This window comes from Bidens hawaiensis, unplaced genomic scaffold, assembly GCF_021521415.1.
Source record: "Bidens hawaiensis isolate Kalapana, Puna unplaced genomic scaffold, B.hawaiensis_p1.1 tig00000978_1, whole genome shotgun sequence".
Lineage (NCBI taxonomy): Eukaryota > Viridiplantae > Streptophyta > Magnoliopsida > Asterales > Asteraceae > Bidens > Bidens hawaiensis.
The window spans coordinates 4017971-4045804 of record NW_027491058.1 but is presented as its reverse complement, the minus strand read 5'-3'; the positions used below and the strand labels follow the sequence as shown (position 1 = coordinate 4045804).

The following is a 27834-nucleotide window of genomic DNA, read 5'->3' as shown; positions in this document are numbered from 1 at the left end:
TCTCATGGCCTATCTTTCTAACGATGGCATATATAATGGCAGATGACAAGTCCAAGAAGAAATATTATATTTATGAAGATAAAAAGACACTCCATATAACATTATCTCCTTCCATATAACATTATCTCCTTACTAATAGTATATTCAATTTTCAACTGATATTGAAATCAATGTGTTGTTTTGAAATAATCTCAAACAGAGAGTTCATCACGACCAACTAATCTCAAAACGATTCAAACCGAGGTTTTGAGGAAGTCTCCTACAGTCCTACATGTTGTTAACTTGTTACTCAACTCCGAATCTACGACTACGAGATCAATGCATTTTTTAGAATCAAAGGATAAAAGAACATTCCATAAATTCTAACGTCACTTAATATTGAAGTGAAGACCGAAATTGTTTATTTGAAAAATAGTCTTTGTATGCATAAATTTCTTTGAGATTTTTAAATATTAATAACAATATTACTTGCCAAATAATCTAGTAACAAATTGGTATTTTTTATTATTCTTTTACTGTATTTCAAACTGGACCAACTAATGAAACTTATGTGAATGCGTAAGTCCAACTAGGCGACCACAAGAAGACAAGTGAAACAAACATGGAAATGATTAGGAAGCTTACAATGAAAAAAATATTATGCATATTGTCATATATGGTCCTCATACTTTGATCAACCTTTCATCTTATTTTGTCCTTTAACATTTGTTTCAAGGACATTTTGTCCAACTCTTTATATACAATTCCCCTATTGCATGATTGGTCAATTATTCTTTCCCATTTAGTCTTCTCAATATTCTTCCTATATTAGGTAAGATCCCTACACTAATCAAAGGTACAAGTTTATTTGAATATGAGATGCCTACAACATTCACACCCACAGGCCACAGCTACTTTGTCACACATATATTAGACCAATGTAAACAACATTAAAATATGCATCTCATAAACATAAACAAATGCTTCTCTCTCTCATAAACATAAACATAAACATAAACATAAACCTAATCTCTAGATGTTTTTCAGACTATTTTTTTTGTTTATTAAATTTTAATAATCCCTATTGAATGGTATTGGCCGATAATAATCCATATTCATTTTATCACCACCGGCGGTCCCAAATTCTATAAAGTTGGCCCCCAATGCCCCCCCTCCCCCCGTTAAAAAGGACTTAACGACGTTATATTTTTTTCCGAATTCCAAACTAATGTTTTAGGGCTTTTGATCGGAACGATGATATGAATCAGTTGATGTAAAACTTAGCCCGAAACGGTGATCTAAGACGACGAAATAATGCTTCAATTCGAGTGTTCGAACTTACAATTAACAAAAATTAAGCCGTTTGGATCATCGTTTCGAGCTAAGTTTTACATCAATCGATTCGTATCCTCCCTGAAATGATTAAAAGTTTATTTGGGTCACGGGTTGCTTCGAGTCGGATTTGTTATTTGGATACGGTTAAAAAACACACCCTTGAAATGAAAAGTTTCATCAAACTTGTTAGGTTTTTATACATTTGGTCATTTGAAGGCAGGCAGGCAGGCAGGCAACACATGAAAACATTGTTTTATACAAATGGCTAAACTTAAAGTTGCTAAAAGTAAATAACATCAAACTTTAAGGACTAAAAAACGATAATATCCGGAAGTCATGGAATTTGAAGCTTCTGAACGCCTTCGTTGTGTTGGGTTGTGCGTGGAGTTGTTGAGTACTTTGTTTCTCGTGTTTCAGTAGTACACTTTCTTTTTCTAAGCCAAATGCAATCCAAACTCTTTTCATTCAATATGTTATTAATATTAATATAAATACATTGGAAACACCTCACATTCCAGAGGTTAGTCTTTGTTTTTATTAATTACATACATACTTGTCCCAACTAATTCCAATGGCTGCTACTTCACCCATACTCATAGATGAACAAGGTATTTCATTCATCCTTACTACTCTCTTTATTTAATGTATGTGTCTTTCTTTGTTTGTTGATTATGTGATCGATTACACGAATTCGGTAAGTTTTTGCATCCTGTTGTTTGCTTGAATGTGTGAAATTGAAGTTTATAGTGCTAGGTTTATGCATATAGTTTGTCAAAAGATGGAAATTGTGCACAAAATCACTGAATTACACGGATTTCTGAATTTATTAAATTTAATGTGTGAAATTCAAGTGTTTGTGAGATGAAGATTAGTTAGGTTAATGTATTTCGTGTCTCTAAACGGAATTGTGCACAAAATCGGTTATTTTTGTGACCGATTACACGAATTCATGATGTTTTTTTTTTTTGCATTGTGTTATCAAACTGAATTTGTGAAATTGAAGTTTCAAGTGTTTGTGAGATGAAGATTAAGCTAGGTTAATGTATGTTGTGTGTCAAGAGATCGAAATTATGCACGAAATTGGTTAATATTCTTAGGCTGTGTGCTTGTTTCATTATAATTTTGTCTATATTCCTAGGGTTTTAAATTATACTATTAACCAAATTGTATCAAAATGAAGCTTGAAGTGCTTAAAATATGAATAACTAAAATAATTCGTGTTGTACAATCAATAGATGAAATTATGCACAAAAAACAAATGTATCGTATTGATGTTTATGTTTAAATGTTCCCAATACAAAGACTGACTAGATTTTTGCATTTTGTGTAACATGAGACGGTGATTATGCCCCAAATTAATCATTGTTCTTTGATTTAGGTTTTATATATAGTGATAGTAATTGTTTACTAGCTACTGATTACTTAGTGATTTTACAGTCTGAAAACTTGTTATTTGTAAATATATTCTGAAACACAAGTATGCTAAAATCAGTAATTTCTTTTGCTTTGATAAGTTACAGTTTACTAACAATTGCTACTCAATGAACTTATAGATATAACGCAAGAGATATCAATGACTCCATCAAAGCAAAATCAAAGTTCTAGCCATCTTGATCGATTACCATCGTCATCATCACCGTCTTCCACATCAGCTCCCGCACTGGTACTTACAGCGTCTGGCAAACGGATGGATCAAGCTGGAAAGAAGAAATACGTGAAGCAAGTAACAGGCAAACATAACGATACCGAGCTGCATTTAGCATCCCAACGAGGTGATCTGGCATCTGTGAAGCATATTCTTGATGAAATCAATTCACAAATGGTGGGGACTTTAAGTGGAGCTGATTTTGATGCTGAGGTGGCCAAAATCCGAGCATCTGTCGTGAATGAAGTGAATGAATTGGGAGAAACCGCACTGTATACAGCTGCTGAAAGAGGGCATCTTGAAGTTGTGAAAGAGCTTTTGAAATACTCGGATAAAGAAACACTTACAAGAAGAAGCCGTTTGGAGTTTGATACTTTGCATATAGCTGCTAGTCAAGGACACCATGGTAAATATCTTCAAAATGATTTCCATGTTTCATCTTCTGAAAACCGTGAGTCAAACCGTTAGTAACGTTTTTTTGACTACTGTAAAACAAAAGCAAACCGTTAAAAATCAAATCTAAACTGTCAAAAATTAAAACCGAGCCAAACTAGAAGGGCAGACCGTTACAAATGGTTTTGACTTCGGCTTGGTTTGGTTTGGGCTTATTAGGCCTTGATATTAAAAAAATGCATAATATACAATTAAAACAATAAAGAAGTGATAATGTTCAAAGTTCTAACAATAAAAAAAATTTAAAAGATCCGACTACTGTATTGTATTGTTAGGCAAAATCCAAGTATAGGCCAACTTATAATAATAGGAGTCCAACTAAGATTTTAAAAGTCACATAGCCAAAATAGGCTTGTTTATTGGAACCGAACCGAATTCAACTTATTAAACACACTTATTTCGTTTATTCGATCTGGTTATCCGATTATATCAATTAAACTGGTTATTATTTGATTCATTTAGTTGAATTTGGTTCAATTATCCGAATAAGTAAGATTTGTGGAACAGATAACCGAACCGAAAACCTAATTTACAATTTGGTTCGGTTTTTTCCAGTTCTTTGCACACTCCTAGCTCAAAATCCTATGAGTTGGTTCGGTTTGACCGGTTTCGAGTATAATTTGTAAACCAAACAGCTGAGTATGGTCTGATATTCCTAAACCGAGCGACGGAAATTTATAAAGGAACCGACGACTAACCCAAATCAATAACTGGCTTGAACAATTTACGGTTTTAAATTGAACCATGAACACGTAAGGTTTATATCACTATAAGTTAATATACCAACAGACTCTTATTGCAGCCATAGTCAAACTACTACTTGACCACGATGTTTCACTATGCCAAACCAGATCACAAGGCAACGCCACTCCACTTATTACTGCAGCTTCAAAAGGACACACTGCTGTTGTTCAAGAGCTACTTTCAAAAGATCCAACCTTATTAGATATTCCCAGATCCAACGGTAAAAACGCATTACACCTGGCAGCGAGATCGGGCCATGTCGAGACAGTCAAAAGTTTGCTTGAAAAGGACCCACAACTGGCCCGAAGAACTGACAAAAAAGGCCAAACAGCATTGCACATGGCGGTCAAAGGTGCTAGCAGTGAGGTGGTTAAGTTGCTGTTGGAGGCTGATGCTGCTATTGTTATGCTACCAGATAAATCTGGTTTTACTGCTTTACATGTTGCCACAAGAAAAAAGAGATCAGAGGTACACTTTTAAATTAAAATAATAATAAAATTAAATAATATACTGGGTCAGTCTGAGCCTGGCCTCGACCCAAATCGGATCCGCTTGACCCAATTTTGAAAACGACCCGTTTTGACCCGAACCACTTTCTTGCTGGTAGTAAACAGCTGTACGTTTTGAAAAAGAAATAAAAATTAAATCAAATTAAATAATGGGTGAACCTAAGCTCGATCCAAGTCGAATCAGCTTGACACAATTTTGTAAACGTCCGCTTTGACCCGGGCCACTTTCTTTCGGATAGTACACAACTGTACATTATGAAAAATAAATAAATTTTATAATAGAATAAAATATGTTTCAGCGTGTGCCCGACCCAGATCAGATCAGGTTGACCCAATTTTGAAAACAGGAGTTTTAACCCGAATCATTTTCTTGCAGATAGTAAACGAGTTGCTTTGCCTCCCTGACACAAATGTTAATGCACTAACCCGGGACCACAAAACCGCACTCGACATAGCCGAAGGGCTTTCTTTATCTGAAGAGTCAACCGACATCCGAGCCAGTCTGGTCCGTCGTGGTGCGGTCCGAGCCAACGAGCTGAACCAACCACGAGACGAGTTAAGAAACACGGTCACCCAGATCAAAAACGATGTCCACATCCAACTCTTGCAAACCAAAAAAACAAACAAAAACGTTCACGGGATCGCTAAAGAGCTCAGAAAGCTCCACCGTGAAGGAATTAACAACGCCACAAACTCCGTCACTGTGGTGGCGGTGCTTTTTGCGACGGTGGCGTTTGCGGCCATCTTCACGGTCCCTGGTGGGGACAACGATCATGGGATGGCGGTGGTGGTCCACCGGACGTCTTTCAAAATATTCTTTATATTCAACGCAATTGCGCTTTTTACGTCGTTGGCAGTGGTGGTGGTTCAGATAACATTGGTTCGAGGTGAGACGAAAGCCGAAAGAAAAGTGGTTGAGGTTATTAATAAGTTAATGTGGTTAGCGTCGGTCTGCACTTCAGTAGCGTTTATGGCGTCGTCTTATATTGTGGTCGGGCGGAATTATGAGTGGGCGGCAGTTTTGATCACGGTGGTTGGCGGGGTTATAATGGTGGGGGTGCTCGGGACGATGACATATTATGTGGTTAAATCGAAGAAGACTCGGTCAATGAGAAGGAGGGAGAAGATTGCAAAAAGTGGAACAAATTCGTGGATGGCATCCGAGTTTTCTAACTCGGATGTCGAACGAATTTACGCTATTTGAGTTTAAAAAAAAAGCTTGTTTAAAAGTCTAATTTGGCAATGTGAAGAGAATTCTTTTGTAGGTTCAATTCAAATGTTAAACGGAAATTTCATAAATACCAATTTACAGTTTCACACATCAGTCAAACAACAAAATCAAAACTTATAAACAATTGAATATATAAACTTGTTTCTTATAACATGTCAACATGTGTAACATGTACCTTTCATATAAACTTGTATAACCTGTAACCAGAAATATGAATGATAATAAACGGTTTCATGAGGACGTCTAATAACGTGGTTGAGACGATATTTCTTCTCCTAGGATTGATCTACATAAATCTAGACATATTAAGACAATGTAACATGTCCTTTGGATTAGTCTCCAAGTATATAGACAAATTGATATGATATATCTTATCCTAAGATCGATCTATACAGCCTAAATCATATAAAAGTATATGTAAAACTGGCAAGAGACAATCTATACGCCTTAAAATATATGACAAAATGTCGAATAATAAGTAGTAAAAAAAATATAAAATCATATTAAGATTCAGTAATGAAAATTCATATTAAAAATCCATAAATGTTGAGGGACGATTAATTTTTGTCAATATTTGGAACTAGTATTTGTCAATATTTGTAACTAACTAGTCATTTTTCTGTGATTGTATATGTGAAAGAGAAAAGCAATATTATGATACTTAGCTTTCACTCATTATTTGCATGTACAACAACCATACATGAAAATGAATCCTTATTGGCAAAACAGTACACTCATTATTTGCATGCTGTGTACCTTGTTTTCTGTTATTAAATACCTCTCATATTCTAGGCTTTAGTTGTAGTTTTATTTCTCAGATGAAGATAGTAGGTTCAACCATTCAAGAAGGTACTCTTTTAACTCTCAAATGTGTGTATATTTTTTGTTAATTATGTGACCAGTTACACGAATTCATCAAGTGTATGCATAATGTTATTAGCTTGAATGTGTAAAATTGAAGTTTGAAGTATTTGTGAGATAAAGTTTGCTACATCAAAACCTGTTATATGCACATATGTCATTGATAGGAATCATAATCAGGTTTATCGTTAATTGTCATTTGTCTATTCTAGGAGGGGGTAAAGTGTAATTTCTATTTCTATAAATAAGGATCAATAGTCATTTAGGAAGAGGGAAATAGAATTGGTTAGTTGTTAGACTCATTGCCATGTGCATGAGAAGGGCATAGCCCGGGACCACTTGTGGTTATTATCCTTGTGATCAAATCTTTCAATTTAATACAAATATTATCTTTTGATTTTCACCATCGTTACAAAAACCCTATCATTGGTCCGACCTGCCGGATAATATTTGTATTAAATTGAAAGATTTGATCACAAGGATCTACAAGGATAATAACCACAAGTGGTCCCGGGCTATGCCCTTCTCATGCACATGGCAATAAGCCTAACAACTAACCAATTCTATTCCCCCCTTCCTAAATGACTATTGATCCTTATTTATAGAAATAGAAATTACACTTTACCCCCTCCTAGAATAGACAAATGACAATTAACAATAAACCTGATTATGATTCCTATCAGTCATCATATGCACTTTGCTGGTTGATTGATTTGTATCGATATGAAGCTTAAAGTGCTTGAACAGTTACTTAGTGGTTTAGTGTTATGCTATGCTTCTTATATTTCTGTGATTGATCTGAGCCAAATTGTTTGAAATGTTTTCAAGATGAAAACTAACTAGATTAGTGATTATGTCCCAAATTAATCACTGTCCCCAGTGGTGGAACCAGAAAAGTTTAAATGGAGGGTTTAAAATAAATTTTGTTTTACATTCATAATCATATGTCTACTTCTCTTTTTAACAATCGATGTCACACTAGAACGATCGTCGACTTCTTTTAACATCACTTTAGTTGGTATTTAATGGATTACTATTCACAATGACAGTCTGTCCCTTGTTTAATTGATTTGTGCATTTGCATATGTTATAACAAATATGCTAAAAACAATAATTTCTTTTGTTTTGATAAGTCTTGAGTTCACTAACATTTGCTACTTAATGAACTGTAGATTTAGAGACAGGGAAATTCATGACTCCATCGAACCTTCTTGATCCGTTACTATCGGGTGGAATGCGGATTGATCAAGCTGGAAAGATGAATAATGATACAGAGCTGCATGTAGCAGCCTTTCGAGGTTATGTGGCATGTGTGAAGCACATCCTTGGTGAAATCAATTCACAAATGGTGGGAGCTGATTTTGATGCTGAGGTGGCGAAAATCCGAGCATTGGTGGTGAATGAAGTGAATGAATTGGGAGAAACAACACTGTATGTTGCTGCTGAAAAGGGGCATCTTGAAGTTGTGAAAGAGCTTTTGAAGTACTCGGATAAAGAAACACTTACACGAAAAAGCCATTTGGAATTTGATCCTTTGCATATAGCTGCAAGTCAAGGACACCATGGTAAGTTTCCATATTCTGTTGGCATATATTAGGCCTGGCAACCTGTGCGGGTCGGGCGGGTTCAGGTCATGCGTCAAGATGGGCTCGGGTCAAAACGGGTTAGGGTTAATATGGGTTATGTGCAAAATGAGTTCGGGTCAAGCGGGTCGTTTAAAAGTTACATCAGTTTGGTTATGTTCAAAATCGGTTTTGGCTAAAATGGAAACGGGTTGAAAAGAGTTGTTTTTTAAAAAAAAGTAACATCAATTTGCTAGAGCAATTGCAAGGGTAGAGTGGTGGCTATAGTGACAATAACGAGTAGATGGTGGAAACAAGCGATTTTAAAAATAGTTACCAGTTTTTACCCGTTAACTTATTTAAGGAGAGACCCAAATTGACCCGTTAACAAATTTGAGATGACCCAAATAAACCTGTATAGAATTTATTTTTGCCCAAATCAACTCATTCTTAGAGGAATGGGTCATGATTGCCATCTATAGTTTATTTAACTGATTTATTTTTTTAATTATTCCTCTATCTTATTATTTAATCTTATTGCAGCCATAGTGAAACTACTAGTTGATCATGATGTATCACTATGCCAAGTCAGATCAAAAAACAATGCAACTCCACTTATTACAGCAGCTTCAAGAGGACACACTGCTGTTGTTAACGAGCTACTTTCAAAGGACCCGATCTGGTTAACTATTCCCAAACCCGACCTTAAAAAAGCATTGTATCGAGCAGCAAGATCAGGGCATCTCGAGACTGTGAAAAGTTTGCTTGAAAAGGACCCGCGGCTGGCTCGAAGGACTGACCAAATGGGCCAAACTGTATTGCATGTGGCTGTAAAATGGGCTAGCAGTGAGGTGGTCAAGTTTCTTCTTTGTCTCCCCAATATGAAATTGAGAGTGAATGCACTAACCAAAGACAACAAAACCGCACTCGACATTGCTAATGGGCTTTCCCCATCAGAAAAGTCATATGAAATATGGGCCAGACTAGTCCACCATGGTGCGATCCGAGCCAACCAGTTGAACCAACCACCAACCGAGCTAATAAATACCGTGATCCAGATTAAACAAGAGGTCCACGGAATGGCTAAAGAGGTTAAAAAACTTAACCGTCAAGGAATCAACAAGCCCACTAGCTCTGTCATTGTGGCTGCGCTATTTGCAGTCGTTGCTTTTGCTGCTAGTTTTATGGTTCCCGGTGGGGAGTATGATGATGGGATGGCAGTTGGAATCTTCTTTGTTTTCAACTCGGTCGCTCTTTATATGTCTTTAGCGGTGGTAGTGATTCATATGATGTTGGGAGTTAGAGGTGAGGCAAAAGCCGAAAGAAAAAAGGTGGGTGAGGTGGTTAGTAAGTTAATGTGGTTAGTTTCTGTGTGCACTTTGGTTGCTTTTATGGCAGCGTCTTACATAGTGGTCGGTTGGGAGAACGAGAAGATGGCTGGTTCTGTTACGGTGACGGTGACTGGTGTTGTTATAATGTTTGTGGTGCCGGGAACGATGATGTACTATGTGGGTAAGTGGAAGAGAGCTCGGTTATTGAGAATGGGGGAGAAGAAGATTGCAAAACATTTGGAGGAAATCAAAAAGAATGTGGACAAGTTCAAGCAGGCTGCTCCAAAGAAAGACATATATTAGATGCATTCTAGTATTATTTTAGGTAATTTGGTTTATGCAACTAGTTTCTCGTTCTATGCAACTAGGTTCTATGCATTCTAGTATTATTAGATGCAACTAGTTCCTATCTATAAGAACAAAGGAGACGCCCAATGTTGTGGTAACTACCGAGGAATCAAACTACTAAGTCATACTATGAAGCTATGGGAAAGAGTGATTGAGGTTAGACTTAGACGAGAAACTCAGGTTACGGTCAACCAATTTGGCTTCATGCCGGGGCGTTCCACCACAGAGGCAATACACCTTATAAGAAGATTAATGGAAAAGTATAGGGAGAAGAAGCGTGATCTACATATGGTGTTTATTGACCTAGAAAAGGCCTACGACAGTGTGCCACGACAGGTGCTCTGGGAGTGCTTGGAGGGTAGAAGAGTGCCCAGGAAATACATAGAGATAATTATGGATATGTATACCAGGAGTGAAACAAGTGTCCGTGCGCTAGTGGGGGATACTGATTTCTTTCCTGTAGAGGTAGGTCTTCACCAGGGGTCAGCGTTGAGCCCGTTTCTTTTTGCAGTAGTCTTGGATGAGTTGTCAAAGTCGATTCAGGGGACTCTCCCGTGGTGCATGATGTTCGCAGACGATATTGTGTTACTTGCTGAGAAAAAACAAGATCTAAACATGAGGCTTGAGGAGTGGCGAACAACCTTAGAGACAAAAGGTTTAAAGATTAGCCGATCTAAGACGGAGTACCTACACTGTGATTTTGGTGAGATAAACGACAGTGAAGACGCACACATCACAATTGAAGGGCAGGTGGTCCCGCAGGTAACGAAGTTCAAGTATTTAGGATCATTTGTACAGAGCGATGGGGAATTAGACAGTGATGTGACCCACCGAGTTCAGGTAGGATGGTGTAGATGGAAAACAGCCACAGGTATATTATGCGACAAGAGTTTCCCGACTAATCTGAAGGGAAAATTCTATAGGGTGGCAGTTAGACCTGCAATGCTATATGGAACAGATTGTTGGGCCATCAAGAAGGCACAAGTGCGGAAGATGGAGGTAGCAGAAATGAGAATGCTACGTTGGATGTGTGGGCACACAAGGCTAGACAGAATAAGAAACGTTGTGCTTCGCGAGAGATTAGGGGTGGCGAACATAGCAGACAAGATAAGAGAGTGGAGATTGAGATGGTTTGGACATGTAAAGAGAAGACAGACGACGAATCCTGTTAGATCCGTAGAAAACATTACTATAGAGGGGAGGAGGGGTAGAGGACGACCGAAATTGACTTGGGATGAGAGGATTAGGCATGATTTGATAGACCTAAACCTCTCCGAGGACATGGTTGAGGATAGGAATTCGTGGAGAAGTAGAATTAAAGTTAAGGATTTTTAGAGAGAATTGAATACCTTAGGGCTTAGACTTAACTTATTTAGGTCACATACCATAATGGTATTTCCCTTACATATTTTATTATTATTATTATTAGCTTTTATATTGCGGTTAAACTATGACCTTTTTATTAATATTATTATAATTAGTAGTAGTTTTTTATATAACTGTTAAACTTTGATTTCCTTTTTTTGCTTCATACACATGTTCTTAGAGCAGAGGGTCTCTCTGGAAGCCACCTCTTTATTCCTTTGGATAGAGGTACGGTGTGTCTACATCCCACCCTCCCCAGACCCTACCTATAGCTCTGCTGTCGGTGGGATTTTACTGGGTATGATTGATTGATTGATTGATATGTTCTATGCCACTGCTACTGCTACTGCTACTGTTTCTTTTTCTTTTTAGACTTTGTTGTTATGTTATGACTTCTTGACTCTTTACTATGTTAACGTACTTTGTTATCTTTAACATTGTGATTGTGGCTTCCTTACTGTTGTTATCAACTTCTATACCTACTTGTTGATTCATTGGTTTCAAGTTTTAATGTTTTCAAAACGTACATACAATGAGTGTTACCTGGTATCGATACATATGGCACTCACAATGGGACATCGGATGACACCGACATAATATGCGACCACGTGGTGTCATAAATTACTATCAAGCTCTAATATGTAATATAATACTACATACTACATAATGAAATTGCTCTACACAATATAGAAGAAAAAAATAAAAAAAGAAAATAAAATGTGTTCTTACGAAGGTTTTGAAAAACATTTGAGAGTTTAATGTCTTATATATGAATGTATGGCGCTCAAACATTAGAAACATGTCCACTATTTTCAATTTTCATGCTATACTAACCAAAATATATATTAAGTTCAAGTGTTCAACATATGATATTCACCAAAGACTTAAATGATATAGATAGCATACCCAAAAGTAGTTATTCCCATCAGAATAACTAGTAGTTTATCCTTAATTCAAATAAAAAAAAGTAGATTCTTAAAAAAATCTTCCGTTGTACTTTTTAGGAGCTATAAACTCGTTTATGCATCCCTTATCATCCTTTTGCAAATTCGTATATGAGTTGGTATACTCAAGATTTTGAATGGATTGATGATATTTGATTTACCAAAAACTATATTCTGGACTCATATGTTGTGTGAAGAGTGTGTTATGACTCGTGGTCGCCTGCGTGGTGGGGGCGGCTCATCTGTTGTAGGTGGTGTTAGTCAAGTGAGAATAATTTGACAATGTTTTGCTGCGTTGTAACCTCACCTGTTAATGTCAGGGCATTCTTGTGTAGGATCAATTCAAATGTTATACATATGGGGAAAAAGTGAATACGGTGTTGTCGTACACCTAAGCTTAGATGAAAAACTTTTCAAAACTATGTCGTTTTGATTCTGGACTCATATGTTGGGCCGGGGGAAAACACCCTTGTGTTGACCTCACAGGGGTATCTCCCTTAGCTGGTTTGAGGGATAATGGGTTTGTAGCTGGGCAAGCAATGAAAAGGGCTGAAACGAAGAAGGTGGAGAAACATGCTAAAGCCTACGAAGAGAACCAACATGTTTTTGTCCCTCTGGCTTTTGATACATTTGGCTCCTTGGCACCAGAAGCTATCCGTTTCCTAACCAGGGTCCAACAGGTTGTGCATAGCAATGTGTCGACTCCAAAGGGGCAGGGGTATGTCTTTAGCAGGTTAGGGTTTGCAATTCAGAAAGGGGTGGCGGCGCAGCTTGTTGTCCGCCTACCTGCTATATTGATGTAATATCTATGTTTATATTGACAATGGAATCCAAAAATTATTATAAACAAAAAAAAACTGAAATATATTAAAACTAAAAAATTTCCTAAACACAGTTCATCGATTTCACCCTTTGCTTTTTTTTTTCTTGTTATTTAATTTTCATATATATTTTAAATTTATCACCCAGAACATGAAACTGAACATCTAGGGCATATGCATACAAAAGAAAAGTAGAGAAATTGAAGAAAAACAAGAAAAGTACGTGGTTTTAGATTTACTAAAGTCAGTGGATAGACTAATTTACGACAAATAGAGATTTGCTTTAGCCTATGGATTTGATTTATTAAAAGTGAATAAATGTAATTTATCAAGAAAATAATAGAGGTGAATTGTGAGTTTTACAATGCATTCTCGGGTTTAAAATACAAAAAAATAAAAATGATGAGATTGGATAAAGGAAGAAAGGAAAAGAAATTATATACTTAAAAGGCATTCCCGAGTTAAAAGAAAAGAAAAGAAAGTGTTTATTACATTCTTGAGTTAGATTGGAAGAAAAAGATAGGAAACAAATTTGTAACTTTACAATTATGTCCTCATAGCAACATGGAAAAAAGAATTAAAATAAGGTAAATTGGTAATATGGTAATGAGATATAAATTTTCCTTCACAATCCGGTCATATTTGGCAGGAAAGTTTTGAAGGAAAAAAAGCTTAACTTTTCCTTCCATTCTCTTTATTTTCTTTTAATGAAAAAACTGAAGAATGAAAAAAGTAAAAATTTCTTATCTTTTCTTTTCCAATCCATTAAATAAAAAACTCAAAATGCAGTGTTAGTTTTATCTTTAAGGGTTTTAATCAGAATGACGCAGTTTTGAAAGATTTTCCGTGTAAGCTTAGATGTATTACAGCACCGTATTCACTTTCACCAATAAATAAATAAACATATAATACAAAGCTTTGATAATATATATGGTAAAATATTTATAATTTATGAAGTTTCAACAATTGCAAAATTACTATAGAATACTTCAAATTAGACCATATGGTATAAAAATAGGACACCTAATACCTTTAGCCCCAAAGGTTAATAGGTGTTTTGGACAAAAATCTCTAAAGGATAATGTATCCAAATTCGTTTAGTGAGGATTAGTGCTATGGTGATGAAAACAAGTATGTATCGATTGCAAACACAAACATACGGACTTGTTACGGGGAAAAGCCCTTGATCTGGTTCGGATCGCCGGCACAAAAACCCCGGGTGATGACAAATCGTCTATCACCACTTTATTAATCAAAAAAGGGTGTTACAATTGTTGGAGATATTGATCAGTATTACAAAGATAGCTAAGTGAACGAGCTGTGATAGAGAGAATGCTCAGGTGTGTGTGAATACAATGTCTTTTCTAACTGATCATAATCTCAATTATACATAAAAGATTATAACTCAACGAAGTTATTAATAATAAAGACTATTAACTAATAATCCCTAAAAATCCGTCATTGTCTTCAATATAATCGTAACAGCCACTTTGACCACGTGCTCCATCACTCAGGCTGCGAAATAGGGGGTAGACCAGGTCTCTTAGCCGTTACATCTGTCAAATATAATGTTATACACAGGAAACAACGTAAGTAAATAATAAGTACTGAGGATCCTTGATCCGGACGGGATCTGACTAATGATCACTGATCCAAGAACTTATGCCAGGATAACGTATCCACAATGTCAAATTTCTGTGCATTAACAATAGGCATTTAGTGTTTATTGTAAGATTAAGTGTAGTGAAGGGGGTTGTTAATAAAAGTATCATCACGTTGCTGTCATGTTGGCGGTTGGATATTATCTAACTAACTAACCCATCAAATCATGTGTGGTGGAAGAACTTTAACTAGCAAAGTTTATAATCATTAGGTAATCATTATTTTTTTATATAAAAAAGTTGTTTTATTGAACCAATCACAACCGCTAGTCAAATGGAGATCCGATAGTAGCGCTCCCCATTAGAACCACGCATAAGGGAAGCGACACCCCCTTTGCTGGGTTCATAACGATGTGTGATGCCCCATTCATGGTGACATGGTAGTGGGACCTACTACACTACACTACACTACACTACACTACACTACACTACACTTTGGCAAATGTTACTCTTATTTTATTTGTCACAAATAAATCTAAACCACTCTCTTTTTCATTTTTTTCATTTTAAACGTGAAACCCCTCTTCTAAAGCATGTGACTCTATCAAGTGGAATCAGCTTCATATTAATAGTTGACACTTATTCTTTTATTTGCCTTAAGATAATATGTATATTTTAATTTCATTTTTAAATTAACTCCTTTCTCATAGTATTAAACATTCAAAACTTTTTTCATACGTTACTGTTTATTTTATAAAAGTTATACCTAAAAAAACAAACATTTACTCCTTTTTAATTTAATTTGAGTATGGTATTTTTAAGAGAAAATTATCATAGTAATCCTTTTATATAGAGAGAGAAACAATGTTTGACCCAAAAGTTTTTAAAACTCCCAAAAAATCCCTCTCAGAAATCACGTGCCGACACATTTGGGTTCCTTCCATGAGTTTTAGCTGTCCAATAAGATTATGCCACGTGTCTGACGTCTGACAAGACTCATGAACTTTGTAGCCAAATATATCGGATCCGTGAGTTTTGATACAAAAACCGTCTCCTTGAAAACAACTGTTGTGATGTTTCACCATGCTTTTGTCGATTTTGAAAAAGTTTGAATATCCAAATACACTCACATTGATTCACTACCACCCCTACTTGTCACCACCTCCAAAGATGTCCTCCATAAACCAATCGGTTGGTGCTCGAATGGTTGGCTCATCATTGATTTCATTGGTTCTCAGCATCAGTTGTTTCTTATTGGAAACCCTATTTGTAATATAACTATTTTATTAGTTTTGTTATTCATTATTTTGTGTAAACCATACTTGATCCAACATGTGATTGGACATCTTTGGTGGTCGGATATCACAGAGACGTTGGTGGTGGTGGCAAGTGGTGGTAAGGAATCAATGATGAGTGTATTTGGATATTCAGTTAGCCTCTATACAAACCGCATAAGCTTCCTATATAGCCTGTATATGACTCGTATATGTAGTTTTTTTAACTTAAAAAAATAAAAAATATAGGAAATAACAATCGACGTGGTCATAAAATAAAAACACGTAATTTAAAAATATATTAATTAAACAACCTACGAATAGCGAGCGTTCGAGAGACATGTATCGAAAAAAAGTCGGTACCCCAAAACACTCATGTTGTTCATACATTGTTTAATTCGTATGTAACAAAATATGTACTTTTACATTACGTGTTTTTATCTTATAACCATGTCGGCTTATTTCCAATATTTATAATTTGTATTTTTTAAAGTAAAAAAATATATGTCTATACGATTCATGAACCCTATACGTCTCGTGGCTATACGAGACAATGAAACAGAACCTGACACTCACCGACACAAATTGACAAAATCGTGGACCTATACGACTCGTATAGCCTCTACACGAGTCGTATAGATTTACCTGGTGTCCAAATAAACAATCTGGTGTGGGCATAACCCAAGCATTTTTTAAAGAGCAAATACCATAAGAAACCAACCAACTTTTAGTTTTTTGTTACAAAAGTCCTTATACTTTTTTTTTGTATGATAAAGTCCCTCAACTTGTTATTTTTGAACATAATTGTGAATATGACCTGCAATAGCCTATTTATTACTAATTTGGTATTCTATAATAAATAAAACAATAAGCATAAATTTATTATATACAATAAATAAATTAAAAGATACTTATCATCATCCCCAACCTACACAATCACAGAACCACCATAACCACGGGCAACCCAACCTAGGTTTCAACTTCCTCATCTTCTAAGTTACCAGAACAATGGATTTAAGGGAATAAAATAATACTTCAAACTACTCTATTGGAGAGTCAAAATATTCTTTTGTTATTCATGTTCCCCACAATTCTTCAATTCGTCGATATCTTCGGGGAGCAGGGATGGGCAGAGAATGTGTGATGAATCCCCAAGAACAATTATCGATCCCAGTTGGTGGGTGAATCATTTTACATTTTATATGCTACATAGCTCAAATAAATATAACTTGGTATGATGATTTGTTGAATGTGGGGTTCGATTTGGAGGTAGAGAGATGGTGGTTCTGTGATTTTGTTATACGTAGGAGAAGATGAATCTTTTATTTATTTATTATATGATAAATATATGTTTATTATGTTTTATTTATTATAGAATACCAAATTAGTAATAAACAGGCTATTACAAGTCATATTCCCAATTATGTTTATAAATATCAAGTTTAAGGACTTTATCATTGTAACATTCGTCAATTTTCGGACCCGAAAACCCGACTCGTTTAAATTCTTTTATTATTATTATTATTTATTTATTTGATTTTAGTTATAAGATTGTACAAAATCAACCCCTAGCCAACTTTGATTAACTTTTGAATCCACATCTATAGACCAGGGACCAAAATGCAAATTTATTTAAAAGTTATTATTATTTTTTCTTTTCTTCTTTCCTTCTTCCCGTCGAGCAGCACCCCCCTCCCCCTTCATCTTGATCCGTAATTAACGGCTTAAATCACGAAATTGATTATGCCAAATCCTTTCTTGACCCCTATACGCGTTAACCGACACCCTAATCATGGAAATTGACAGCCAATGATAACTAATTCAAATGATAATGAATCGCGGCTGACTCATCCTCGTTACTCTATATATACTCGATCATAATTCAATTAATCCATACCACACCATCATCATAACAACGTCACTCTAAGCCCTAACTCAATTGTGATATACGACGCCGCCCATATCAGATATGAGTTCGAGTGTGAGCCGAGAGCCCTAGTTCTTCGTTCTCTCTTAATACACCATCGATATCGGTAATTATTATGTGCATTCTAGTCGTTTGTTTATGCTTAATCAAAACCCTAACCTAATTTCAATCAAGATTGAGTAATTAAAGGACATTAGGATCTACGGTTTATATTTGAAATTGGGGATTTCAGGAGGTGTATTTAAATCAAAAACATTTTCATATAATACCCAGGTGAGCCACTGGCCTAGTTGGCCAGTGCACAGTCTGTTAATATCAAACCGGCCTGGGGCGTGGGTTCGAATCCCCAGGCCCGGTTTTTGGTTTTATTTCTTTAAAAATCATTTTTTACAAGTTTTGGTTACTATTATACATATACATCATTAGTTCAACTTGTTCTAATAAACTGGATCTCGGTTTTTGCCTTTTTTTATTAAAACTCATAACTTTTTATAAACCTCCTTTTATATATAAACCTATTACACTAATAAAATTCTTTTACTATTTCTCTCTTAACGAACCAAAATTATCATAGATTTCCAAATAAAGTTTCTTTTAACTTTTCCCATTGATATATATAGATATATGTATAACATTTCATTTATTTAACAATTATTAATATTTATTTTATTCATCAAAATTTAAATGAGAATAAATAATAATAATCATAAAAATAATAACAATAATGATAATGACGTGAATGATAATAATCACAACAACCATAATAAATATGACACTAAGACTAAAAACCCTATCAAATCCCATATCCGTCATACGCCTTGTTATTATTTTTTAATCTTAATTAATGATATTAATATTAACTAGGAATATTTGTCGGTGAACCTCGAGGAGCTTGACCGTTTCCTTCCTAGCCTTTTCTTTTCTTATCTTGTCCTCATATATCCTACGCTATAAGGTGATTTTACATATCCCCCCCCCCCCCTTTTTTTTCATCTTTTAAATTTTGGGGGTGGCATGTATACCCTATTTACATTACACATTTTTATTCCCACAACTATTCAAAACACAATTTAATATATGTTTATGTGTGATTATTGCATGCTCTATGATAAATGCTCTATGTGCTTAATTGTTTATTTTATGTTTGGTGATTGCTATCTCATTCTCATCTATCCTCATCTAGTATGATCATACATTTACCCAAGTACATTGATTTCGTATCAATAAGAACGGGTCCACATCTATTTAGTTGTTTACATTTTCATAGAAATAGTAATACTCATCATTCACATATGAATTGTGGCTTTTTTTTTTATCTATATATGTACCTCAACTAAAACTTGTGTATTCTCACCAACATTCGTGTTGACAAACTCTATTTTTATACATGCTACAGGTACAAGTAATTTACATTTTTCAAGATCGAAGAATTTAGTTTTACCTTAGGATATTATTCAAAATACAAAACATGATGTAATTGTTGTTCTGTTTATTGAATTTGTGTACTTGTTTTGATATTAATAAATTAAATTATTATTGTCACTTTAATTAGTGTCTTTCGAGCTACTGTCCAATCAATACGTTACGCCCCGACATATTCCGCCTTTGGTCGGGGTGTGACAGATTGGTATCAGAGCCGAAGGCTATAAGATAGGTGGTTAGATATAACGACCTAGTAGCATGCTTAGGGTCCCTATACGTGATATGTCTTTACGTGTTTGCACCCTGAATTATATTATTGATTGCTGTAGTTTAAATACTATTTAATGATTTAATATTATTCTTGTACACAAAATCACACACTTAATCCGAGGCTATGCCTTACTCTCAAAATTGTTTTTAAAACTTTAGGACGATTTTAAAAAAATGAGAAATTCCTTAAGAAATCCCGCCTTTTTACTCCCCTCTCCTTTAGGATGATTCGTGGGACGGATATGTAGTAACTGTAAAAGGGACGCACTTGTTTATAGAACTCTTGACACCAAGGCTTGCGAGCCTAAGGAAGTGCAATGCGCATAAATCCCAATCAATCGCGAGACCTGGTTGCCTTCCTGGAGTGTTCGGTAAGGGTGTGGAACTTATTAGGCCAAAGCATATCACACCAAACGTACCCGAATCTGCTACCCTCATTGTATCAAACGTGGTCATGTGACGATCACACTCTTAAATCAACGATGAGAATTTTGTTTAAATTTTCTTTTTATTTTGTTAAGAATGAATTTTTTTTTCAAATTATCAATTTTATCAATACTCTAAGTTAAGGTTGTTAAAAATTTATCTTGTATTCTCATGAATTTTCACAAAACTCAAAATTTCACATAGTTATACAACTTTCCTTTTTTCTTTCCAAAACATAATAAACTTTTCACGTGTTGTCATTGTAGCATACCTTCTTCCCGCCTTATCAACCGTAACCGTTGCACCAGCAACTCGGGCCGTAGCATGTCATCCCGCATCGCCAAGGGAATTGTGGAAGCCCTCCCAACAATCATCTCTCAATTGCAAACTGTGAATGCTTCTTCTTCATCCACTACTCTGAACCCAATTGCTTACCCCCTCAAACAATTCAAGAGTGCCAACCCGCCCGAATACCACGGTATCGACGGTGCTACCGTTCTCCTCCAATAGTTCGAAGAAATGGAGAGCATATTCCTCCAATGCGAATGCCCCGAGGACAAGAAAACCAATTACGCCTCGAGCAAGCTTAAGAAGAATGCCCTTAATTGGTGGAATGGTGAGAAGCGCACGCTTGGCGCTGAGGTTGCCATGGCCTTGCCATGGGATGACCTCAAGAAACTTATGCTCAAGAAGTTATGCCCGAAACTTGAGATTCGGAAGTTGGAAGAGGAATTTTGGAATTTGAAACAAGAAAGTGGTAATGACATCGCCTACAACGATCGTTTCCATGAACTGAGCCTTCTCATTCCCTACATGGTTACTCCACTAGAGCGTGCAATCGACAAGTACATCTCGGGTTTGCCTATGGAAATCCAAGACTCCGTTCTAAGTCGTGACCCTCAAACGCTCCATGATGCCATCACCCTAGCTGGTACCCTCACCGAAAACCACGTTAAGGCCGGGACCTTGACGCGGAAAAATTTCAAGAAGCCCAATACTAAGTCTGCATCCGAGCCCACCAAAGAACCCAAGCCCGAATCTCCCAAACCCGAGTCTTCTAAGCCCGAATCCTTCAAGCACAGCAACTCTCCTCATTACCGCAACAATAAAAGAAAGTCCAATTCCCAAAACTATGTATTGACCCAATCACAAGCCCAACCCACCAAGAAACCCTACACAGGACCCCACCCATTATGTGATACGTGTAACTTTCACCATTCGCCTAACCTCAAGTGTCGACAATGCACCCATTGCAATCGATTTGGTCACCTCTTTACCACATGTCGTGAATGCAACCAACCTTTAATGCAACTATTTACCTCACCTCTTATCCAACCCTTACCTTATACTCAAACGTTTACTCAAGCACCCTCAACTATTAGAGCTTGTTACAATTGTGGAGACCCTAGCCATTTTCGCAATGCATGCCCAAGACTCACACACATGAACCAAATTCAATCCTACCCAACTCAAACCGCTCAATATCAAGCCTACCAGGCCCAAGTAAATCAACTTCAACCAATCCAAGATCAACCCATCCAAGCAATTCAAGTCCAACCCATTCAACCAATTCAAGTCAACCAAACCCCAATCAACCAACCAGCCTTAAGTGACCAAGCTACTCAAGGGAAAGTGTGTTACATCAACGATTCCCAAGTCTAAGCCTAACCCTTTATGAAGACATGCTACGCAAAGACGTTTCTTTTATTTAGTTCTTTTCATTTAAATCTAATGTATTGACTTCATTAAATCTCCAGTTTTGTTATGAATGAGAATTATGGTTATTTATAATGGTGTTCAATCACTCATTTATTCCTATTTTGTCGTTTAGTGCACTGTTTATTATTACACAATTTATTATCATGATTTAAGTGGTCTATGACCTGGTTAATTACCGGGACTATGTGCATGGTGATGTGCATAGTTATCTAATAGTACCGTATTTGTATCATAAACTACCTATGACCGATTTCCTACAAACGTGTTGGAAATTGGGACTATGAACATGTGTTGTACATAGTTATCTAATAGGAGTCACATGTACAAATTTTATTTCGATATTTTAATACATGGCTACCCAAACCCTCCAAACTCACCTCATCCTCATGGTACTCTTATCTCATCTCATCGATTTTATAATCTTGGTTTCAAACCTTATCTATTATTATACTCATAAGTCATGTGATTTGTTTGTTGTGTGAACCTATTTATTATTACGTGAGTTTTCTCGTCATCTCAAGTATTTTCTCTACATCGTATGTGTAAGTTACTTATATAATTTCAAAATTTTCCTCTATCTATTTATTTCATTTTTTTGTTATTACTCTCGATGGTTAACTTCAACAATTTCGTCATTTTTCTTTGGATTATTTTACTAGTTAATTATGTTCATCAATTTTTATTCAATTTTTTTTACTTCATTGCTCTTGATCAAGTGATTCCATTTAAATATCGAATTAAAATAAAAACTTTTCTTTTACCAATGTTTTCAAACCCGCACAACGGGACAAATTATGTGCATCATGCGTCGATCTAAATAATTATGAGTGCACTCATAATTATCGAAATCCTCGCATGGAACTCATGGTGAATACGGTTGTGTGTCATAACTCGGAACCTAGGGTGATTTTGGGTAACGGTACAAATATCGATGTGAGAAGGGTATGGTGGATACGCCGCTGATACATCCTATATATAAGTGTCCTTATCATGTCTTCCGTTTGTAGCATTTTTTGGTCACCTGAAGATCGGTGTTGTTTATATATATATATATATATATATATATATATATATATATATATATATATATATATATATATATATATATATATAAATCTCTTGACACTTACCTTATTTTTTTTAAGTTATGTTTTTGTATAATTTCGGGACGAAATTTTCAAAAAGTTGTGAATACTGTAACATTCGTCAATTTTCGGACCCGAAAACCCGACTCGTTTAAATTCTTTTATTATTATTATTATTTATTTATTTGATTTTAGTTATAAGATTGTACAAAATCAACCCCTAGCCAACTTTGATTAACTTTTGAATCCACATCTATAGACCAGGGACCAAAATGCAAATTTATTTAAAAGTTATTATTATTATTTTTTCTTTTCTTCTTTCCTTCTTCCCGTCGAGCAGCACCCCTGTCCCCCCTTCATCTTGATCCGTAATTAACGACCTAAATCACGAAATTGATTATGCCAAATCCTTTCTTGACCCTTATACGCGTTAACCGACACCCTAATCATGGAAATTGACAGCCAATGACTACTAATTCAAATGATAATGAATCGCGGCTGACTCATCCTCGTTACCCTATATATACTCGATCATAATTCATTTTAATCCATACCACACCATCATCATAACAACGTCACTCTAAGCCCCAACTCAATTGTGATATACGATGCCGCCCATATCAGATTTGAGTTCGAGTGTGAGCCGAGAGCCTAGTTCGTCGTTCTATCTTAATACACCATCGATATCGGTAATTATTATGTGCATTCTAGTCGTTTGTTTATGCTTAATCAAAACCCTAACCTAATTTCAATCAAGATCGAGTAATTAAAGGACATTAGGATCTAGGGTTTATATTTGAATCAAAAACGTTTTCATATAATACCCAGGTGAGCCACTGGCCTTGTTGGCCAGTGCACAGTCTGTGCATCACGTGAGCATCCACGTGAGCAGCCCACGTGAGCAACCCCCTTTCCCCTTTCCATTGATATATATTCTTCAACTTCACAAATAACAAACAAATAAAGTTTACACATTCTTTTAGAATTTACATAAAAAAGAGAAAAGAAACAACTTAGTACTTAGTCTGTTACAACCTTACATAAAGCAATTTCCACATTAGAAATTTATACCAATTAAATAAGATAGCTAATCAAATTTGTAAATTAATTGCAAACCACATATACCTTGCATCCTGCGGACGTTCTTGTGTTTGGCTGGGCAGGGGGTAAGCATGCGTGTGTTGATCTCACTGGGGTGTCCCCGTTGGTGGGGCTGAGAGACAATGGCTTCGTACCGGGACAGGCGGTTTTGAGAGCGGAATCTAGGAAGGTTGCTAAGCATTAGGCAGCGTGTTTGGAGAATCAGCACGTGTTCATTCCCTTTGCCTTCGACACATTTGGATCCCTAGCTCCCGAGGCGGTTCGCTTCTTGGAGCGAGTGCAGAAGGTGGTCCACAGTGACTCGCAGAGCCCGAGGAACCAAGGATTTATATTTAGTAGGATAGGCTTTGCGATTCAAAAGGGGATAGCGGCACAGCTTGTTGCTCGCTTACCCATTATCCAGATGTAGCTCCCTTGTGTTATATAAAATATTAGAACCAAATTGATATAAAAAAATTAATTAATGGGCTTATAACACTAGAATAAATAGTTAAAAAAACAAGAATAACACAAAAATACTCACATATATACGGTTGATGTGTGTGTGTTAAGAAGCACAAAGAACAAAAGATATGCAACCTTTAACGCCAACCATAGGAACATTCTAAAACAATTCCAGCCCTTGGATCACGACCACATCACATTGATCATCATCCTCTATATATTCAGCTCTTATTCATCCTTTAACATGCATTAATATTCCAACACTCACCGAAATCATTTAGCCCACACTTGCTCACTTTAATTTGGTGCAACAATAAGCAAACAAATCATATTCAGCTTCTGTCCAAACTAATCAGACCACTTTATACGATCATATCTCAACCTCTACACCTCCAAACAACGATTTTTCCACTTGGAAATGAAGCTCCTACTTCACCCTTAAAATCTCCAACTGGTTTCACATCATTTGGCCAATAATTCGACCTCCAGAATGGCTTCATTGACGAACTGCACAGATTTCCGAGCTGCTGTTCTAATACCTCAATTTGGGGTATCAAACGAACTCCAAATTTTCTGATTCTTTTTCCTATTATCTAGGGTTTCATGGAAGTAACACATATCAAAACTTAAGAGGTATTGGATCCCGTTTGCTACCTCAAACGCACCTCAAACCTAAACCCTTACCATTTTTATTTTCATCAAAGCAACTTCATGCTTAAACCTCCACAAGGATTCAAGTTCAAGTGACAAAGAGGACTTCAAGTCGGTTTTAAATCCCTCCATAGTAAGCTTAATTTCACCTAATCTTTCATTTACATACTAATATGTTAGTGTTTATGTTGAAATCATGTTCACCAAAGTAACAATGACAAGATACATGTTAAAAGTGTGATAATGGAACTACTAAACTTGTATAACTAACACATCTTACTTAAATCATGCTTTAAAGGTACAGATCTAATGATATACAACTCAAATGTTAATCTATTTAAATGTGGGTGAGCTATGGTTTATGGGTATATAGCTAATATTATTGTTAAACTTATAATTAGATTGATAAAAGAATACTTTGTTATTTCGAAAGGAATTTGTATATATGTTTACTTAACAACTTATGAAAATACAAGTACCATTGTGAATTTATAATAGTTATTTTCATGGTTCTTAAACAATTTATAAAGTATATATTGTTAAACCGTTTCTTAAAACAATATAGACTGCTATATATATTTGTTCACAATTACTTAAATTATAAGGATAAATATATGAATATATATTTAGGAAAGGGTCATATTAGACAAAAGGTATCACTAACGAGTCGTATCATCACATAAGTCTAGATATTGGATGAACGCATAACATAAACCGACAAACTTAATTAATATGTCTAACCGACTCTAAGTTAGCACGAATTTCTCTTAGGAGGAACATAAGTCTAAGACAAACAAGAGTTCCTACACATAACTCACTGACGCCAAAGTGAGTTTCACGGCCCTTTTTTTTCTTTTATTGTTTTACAAATTAGGGGGAGAAACATACTAAACTTATTTTGATAACTTTCCATGAACTTAGTAACTTTACATAAACTTATTTGATAACTTTTCATAAACTTTGCATAAACATATTTGATAACCTTGCATAAACTTATCTCGTAACATTTCATAAACTTATTTGATATTTTACATAAACTTATTTAATACGATAATTAGTAAATAAGACATAGAATTTTTATGTGAGCATGAGTTACACGAGGCCCATAATATCTTTAGATCAATACATTCTATAATCATTAACTATGGGTTTAGCCGATAAATATGTGGGTAGTATTATCGGGATTGATCCCCCACTCATGGTTAGTCTCTCTAACCGACGTGTTAATGGGTGCATATAATCTAATACAGTTACCGTGGGACGGTACCGAACAATGAAATAGCATGATTTAGGCTTGATTATAGGCTCATTCTCAAATATTAATTTGTATTCTTAACTAGTTTACAGAGGGTTATCGATCTGGTTTAGGTTATCTTATATATCGTATTGCATTGCATCCATTCACTTATATATTTAAAAAGGGTGTTTAAATTCATAAACATAAACCTTTTGACAATGTTTTCATTCGGAAAACGCATCGTAACAAACAAAGTTTTCAACTTCATAAATAAATTTTTAATGTACATTTTAATCATGCAGACATAAATAAGTTTTAAACTACAATTTATTTATGAAAACATGAACACGTTTTAAAGTACATTTTTGACCATGAACACATAAGGTTTTGATAAACATTTTAATCATTAAAGTATATATTTTCAAACTCATTACTTGTCTTATGCATTTTAAACATTGAAACGAAACATTTCTAAATTAGCGGGTTTAATCTTGCACTAAAACCTGTGAACTCACCAACATTATGTTGACTTTCAAGTATGTTTTTCAGGATATAAAAATCAGGACGAAATTCGTAGGCATATACATGCATCGCATCACATGTAGGACCACTACGTTAATCAATTGCTGTGATTATCCATGAAGGTTGCGCGCACACGTTTCTGCTTAGGGATGAAAATGAAACCCAAACCCGATGGAAAAACGAAACCCGATATAAATGGGACGGGTAATACCTGATCCGTTCGGGTTTGGGATTGATTTTGAAAATTTTCGCGGGTTTGGGACGGGTTTGGGATTTCTAATATACCCGATTACCTGACCCAATTACCCGATAACATAAACCCATTTACCCGATTATATACCCGATGTACCCGATACGCCCTACTTGCGGTGCGCGCATATAATGTATATATGTGTGAACCCTCGGGTGGGCAAAAGTGAAATTGCACTAATTTTGACGTTATTTTACTAATATCGTGAAAATAACGTTAAAATTGGCGGAAGGTTAATCAGGCATCATGTGGTGGCGCTGATAGCCGAAAGACAAGGGTACATGCACCAATCGGTCGGTGTCCCGATGGTTGAGTGTTATGTGTCTTATGTCCAAGGCTTGATGCAAAACTACTATCGAGCCGGAGGTCTCATCGGAAGCAGCCTCTTTATCCCTATGGGGTAGACGTAAGGCTGTCTACATCTTACCCTCCTTAGACCCTACCATAACTTTGCTATTGGCGGGATACACTGAGTACGATGATGATGATGATGATATATATACTATATTTAAAATATATTATTTGTCGGAACTTGTTTATGTCAATTATTTGAGACATTTTATCTTTATGGTAACCATATTTGTAATCGATTAGTTATATTTTGTCAAAACCCGGTAGAAATCTAGCGGGTTTTGAGCCGGGTATACTCGACATGTATTTTATCATAACCCGATAAGAAACCCGAAACCCGACGGGTAATTACCCGATTAAAACCCGACAGAATTGGGACGGACTTTCATAACCGGGTATGAGTTTGGGAATATCTAAACCCGACCC

The 27834-nt window shown here is 35.7% G+C and overlaps 1 protein-coding gene and 1 pseudogene across 2 annotated transcripts; both read left to right on the top strand.

Moving 5' to 3' along the window:
* Positions 1–1789: 1789 nt before the first annotated feature.
* On the top strand, positions 1790–5990 carry LOC143550439 (ankyrin repeat-containing protein ITN1-like). The gene is made up of 4 exons (XM_077041086.1): positions 1790–1922; positions 2868–3365; positions 4215–4624; positions 5042–5990. The coding sequence occupies exons 1-4, from the start codon at positions 1886–1888 to the stop codon at positions 5867–5869; spliced, it is 1773 nt and encodes a 590-aa protein (XP_076897201.1). The 5' UTR covers positions 1790–1885; the 3' UTR covers positions 5870–5990.
* Positions 5991–7949: 1959 nt separating this feature from the next.
* LOC143549594 (ankyrin repeat-containing protein ITN1 pseudogene) lies at positions 7950–9953 on the top strand (annotated as a pseudogene). The gene is made up of 2 exons (XR_013138161.1): positions 7950–8322; positions 8863–9953. The product of XR_013138161.1 is annotated as an ankyrin repeat-containing protein ITN1 pseudogene (transcript).
* The last annotated feature ends 17881 nt before the right edge of the window (positions 9954–27834 follow it).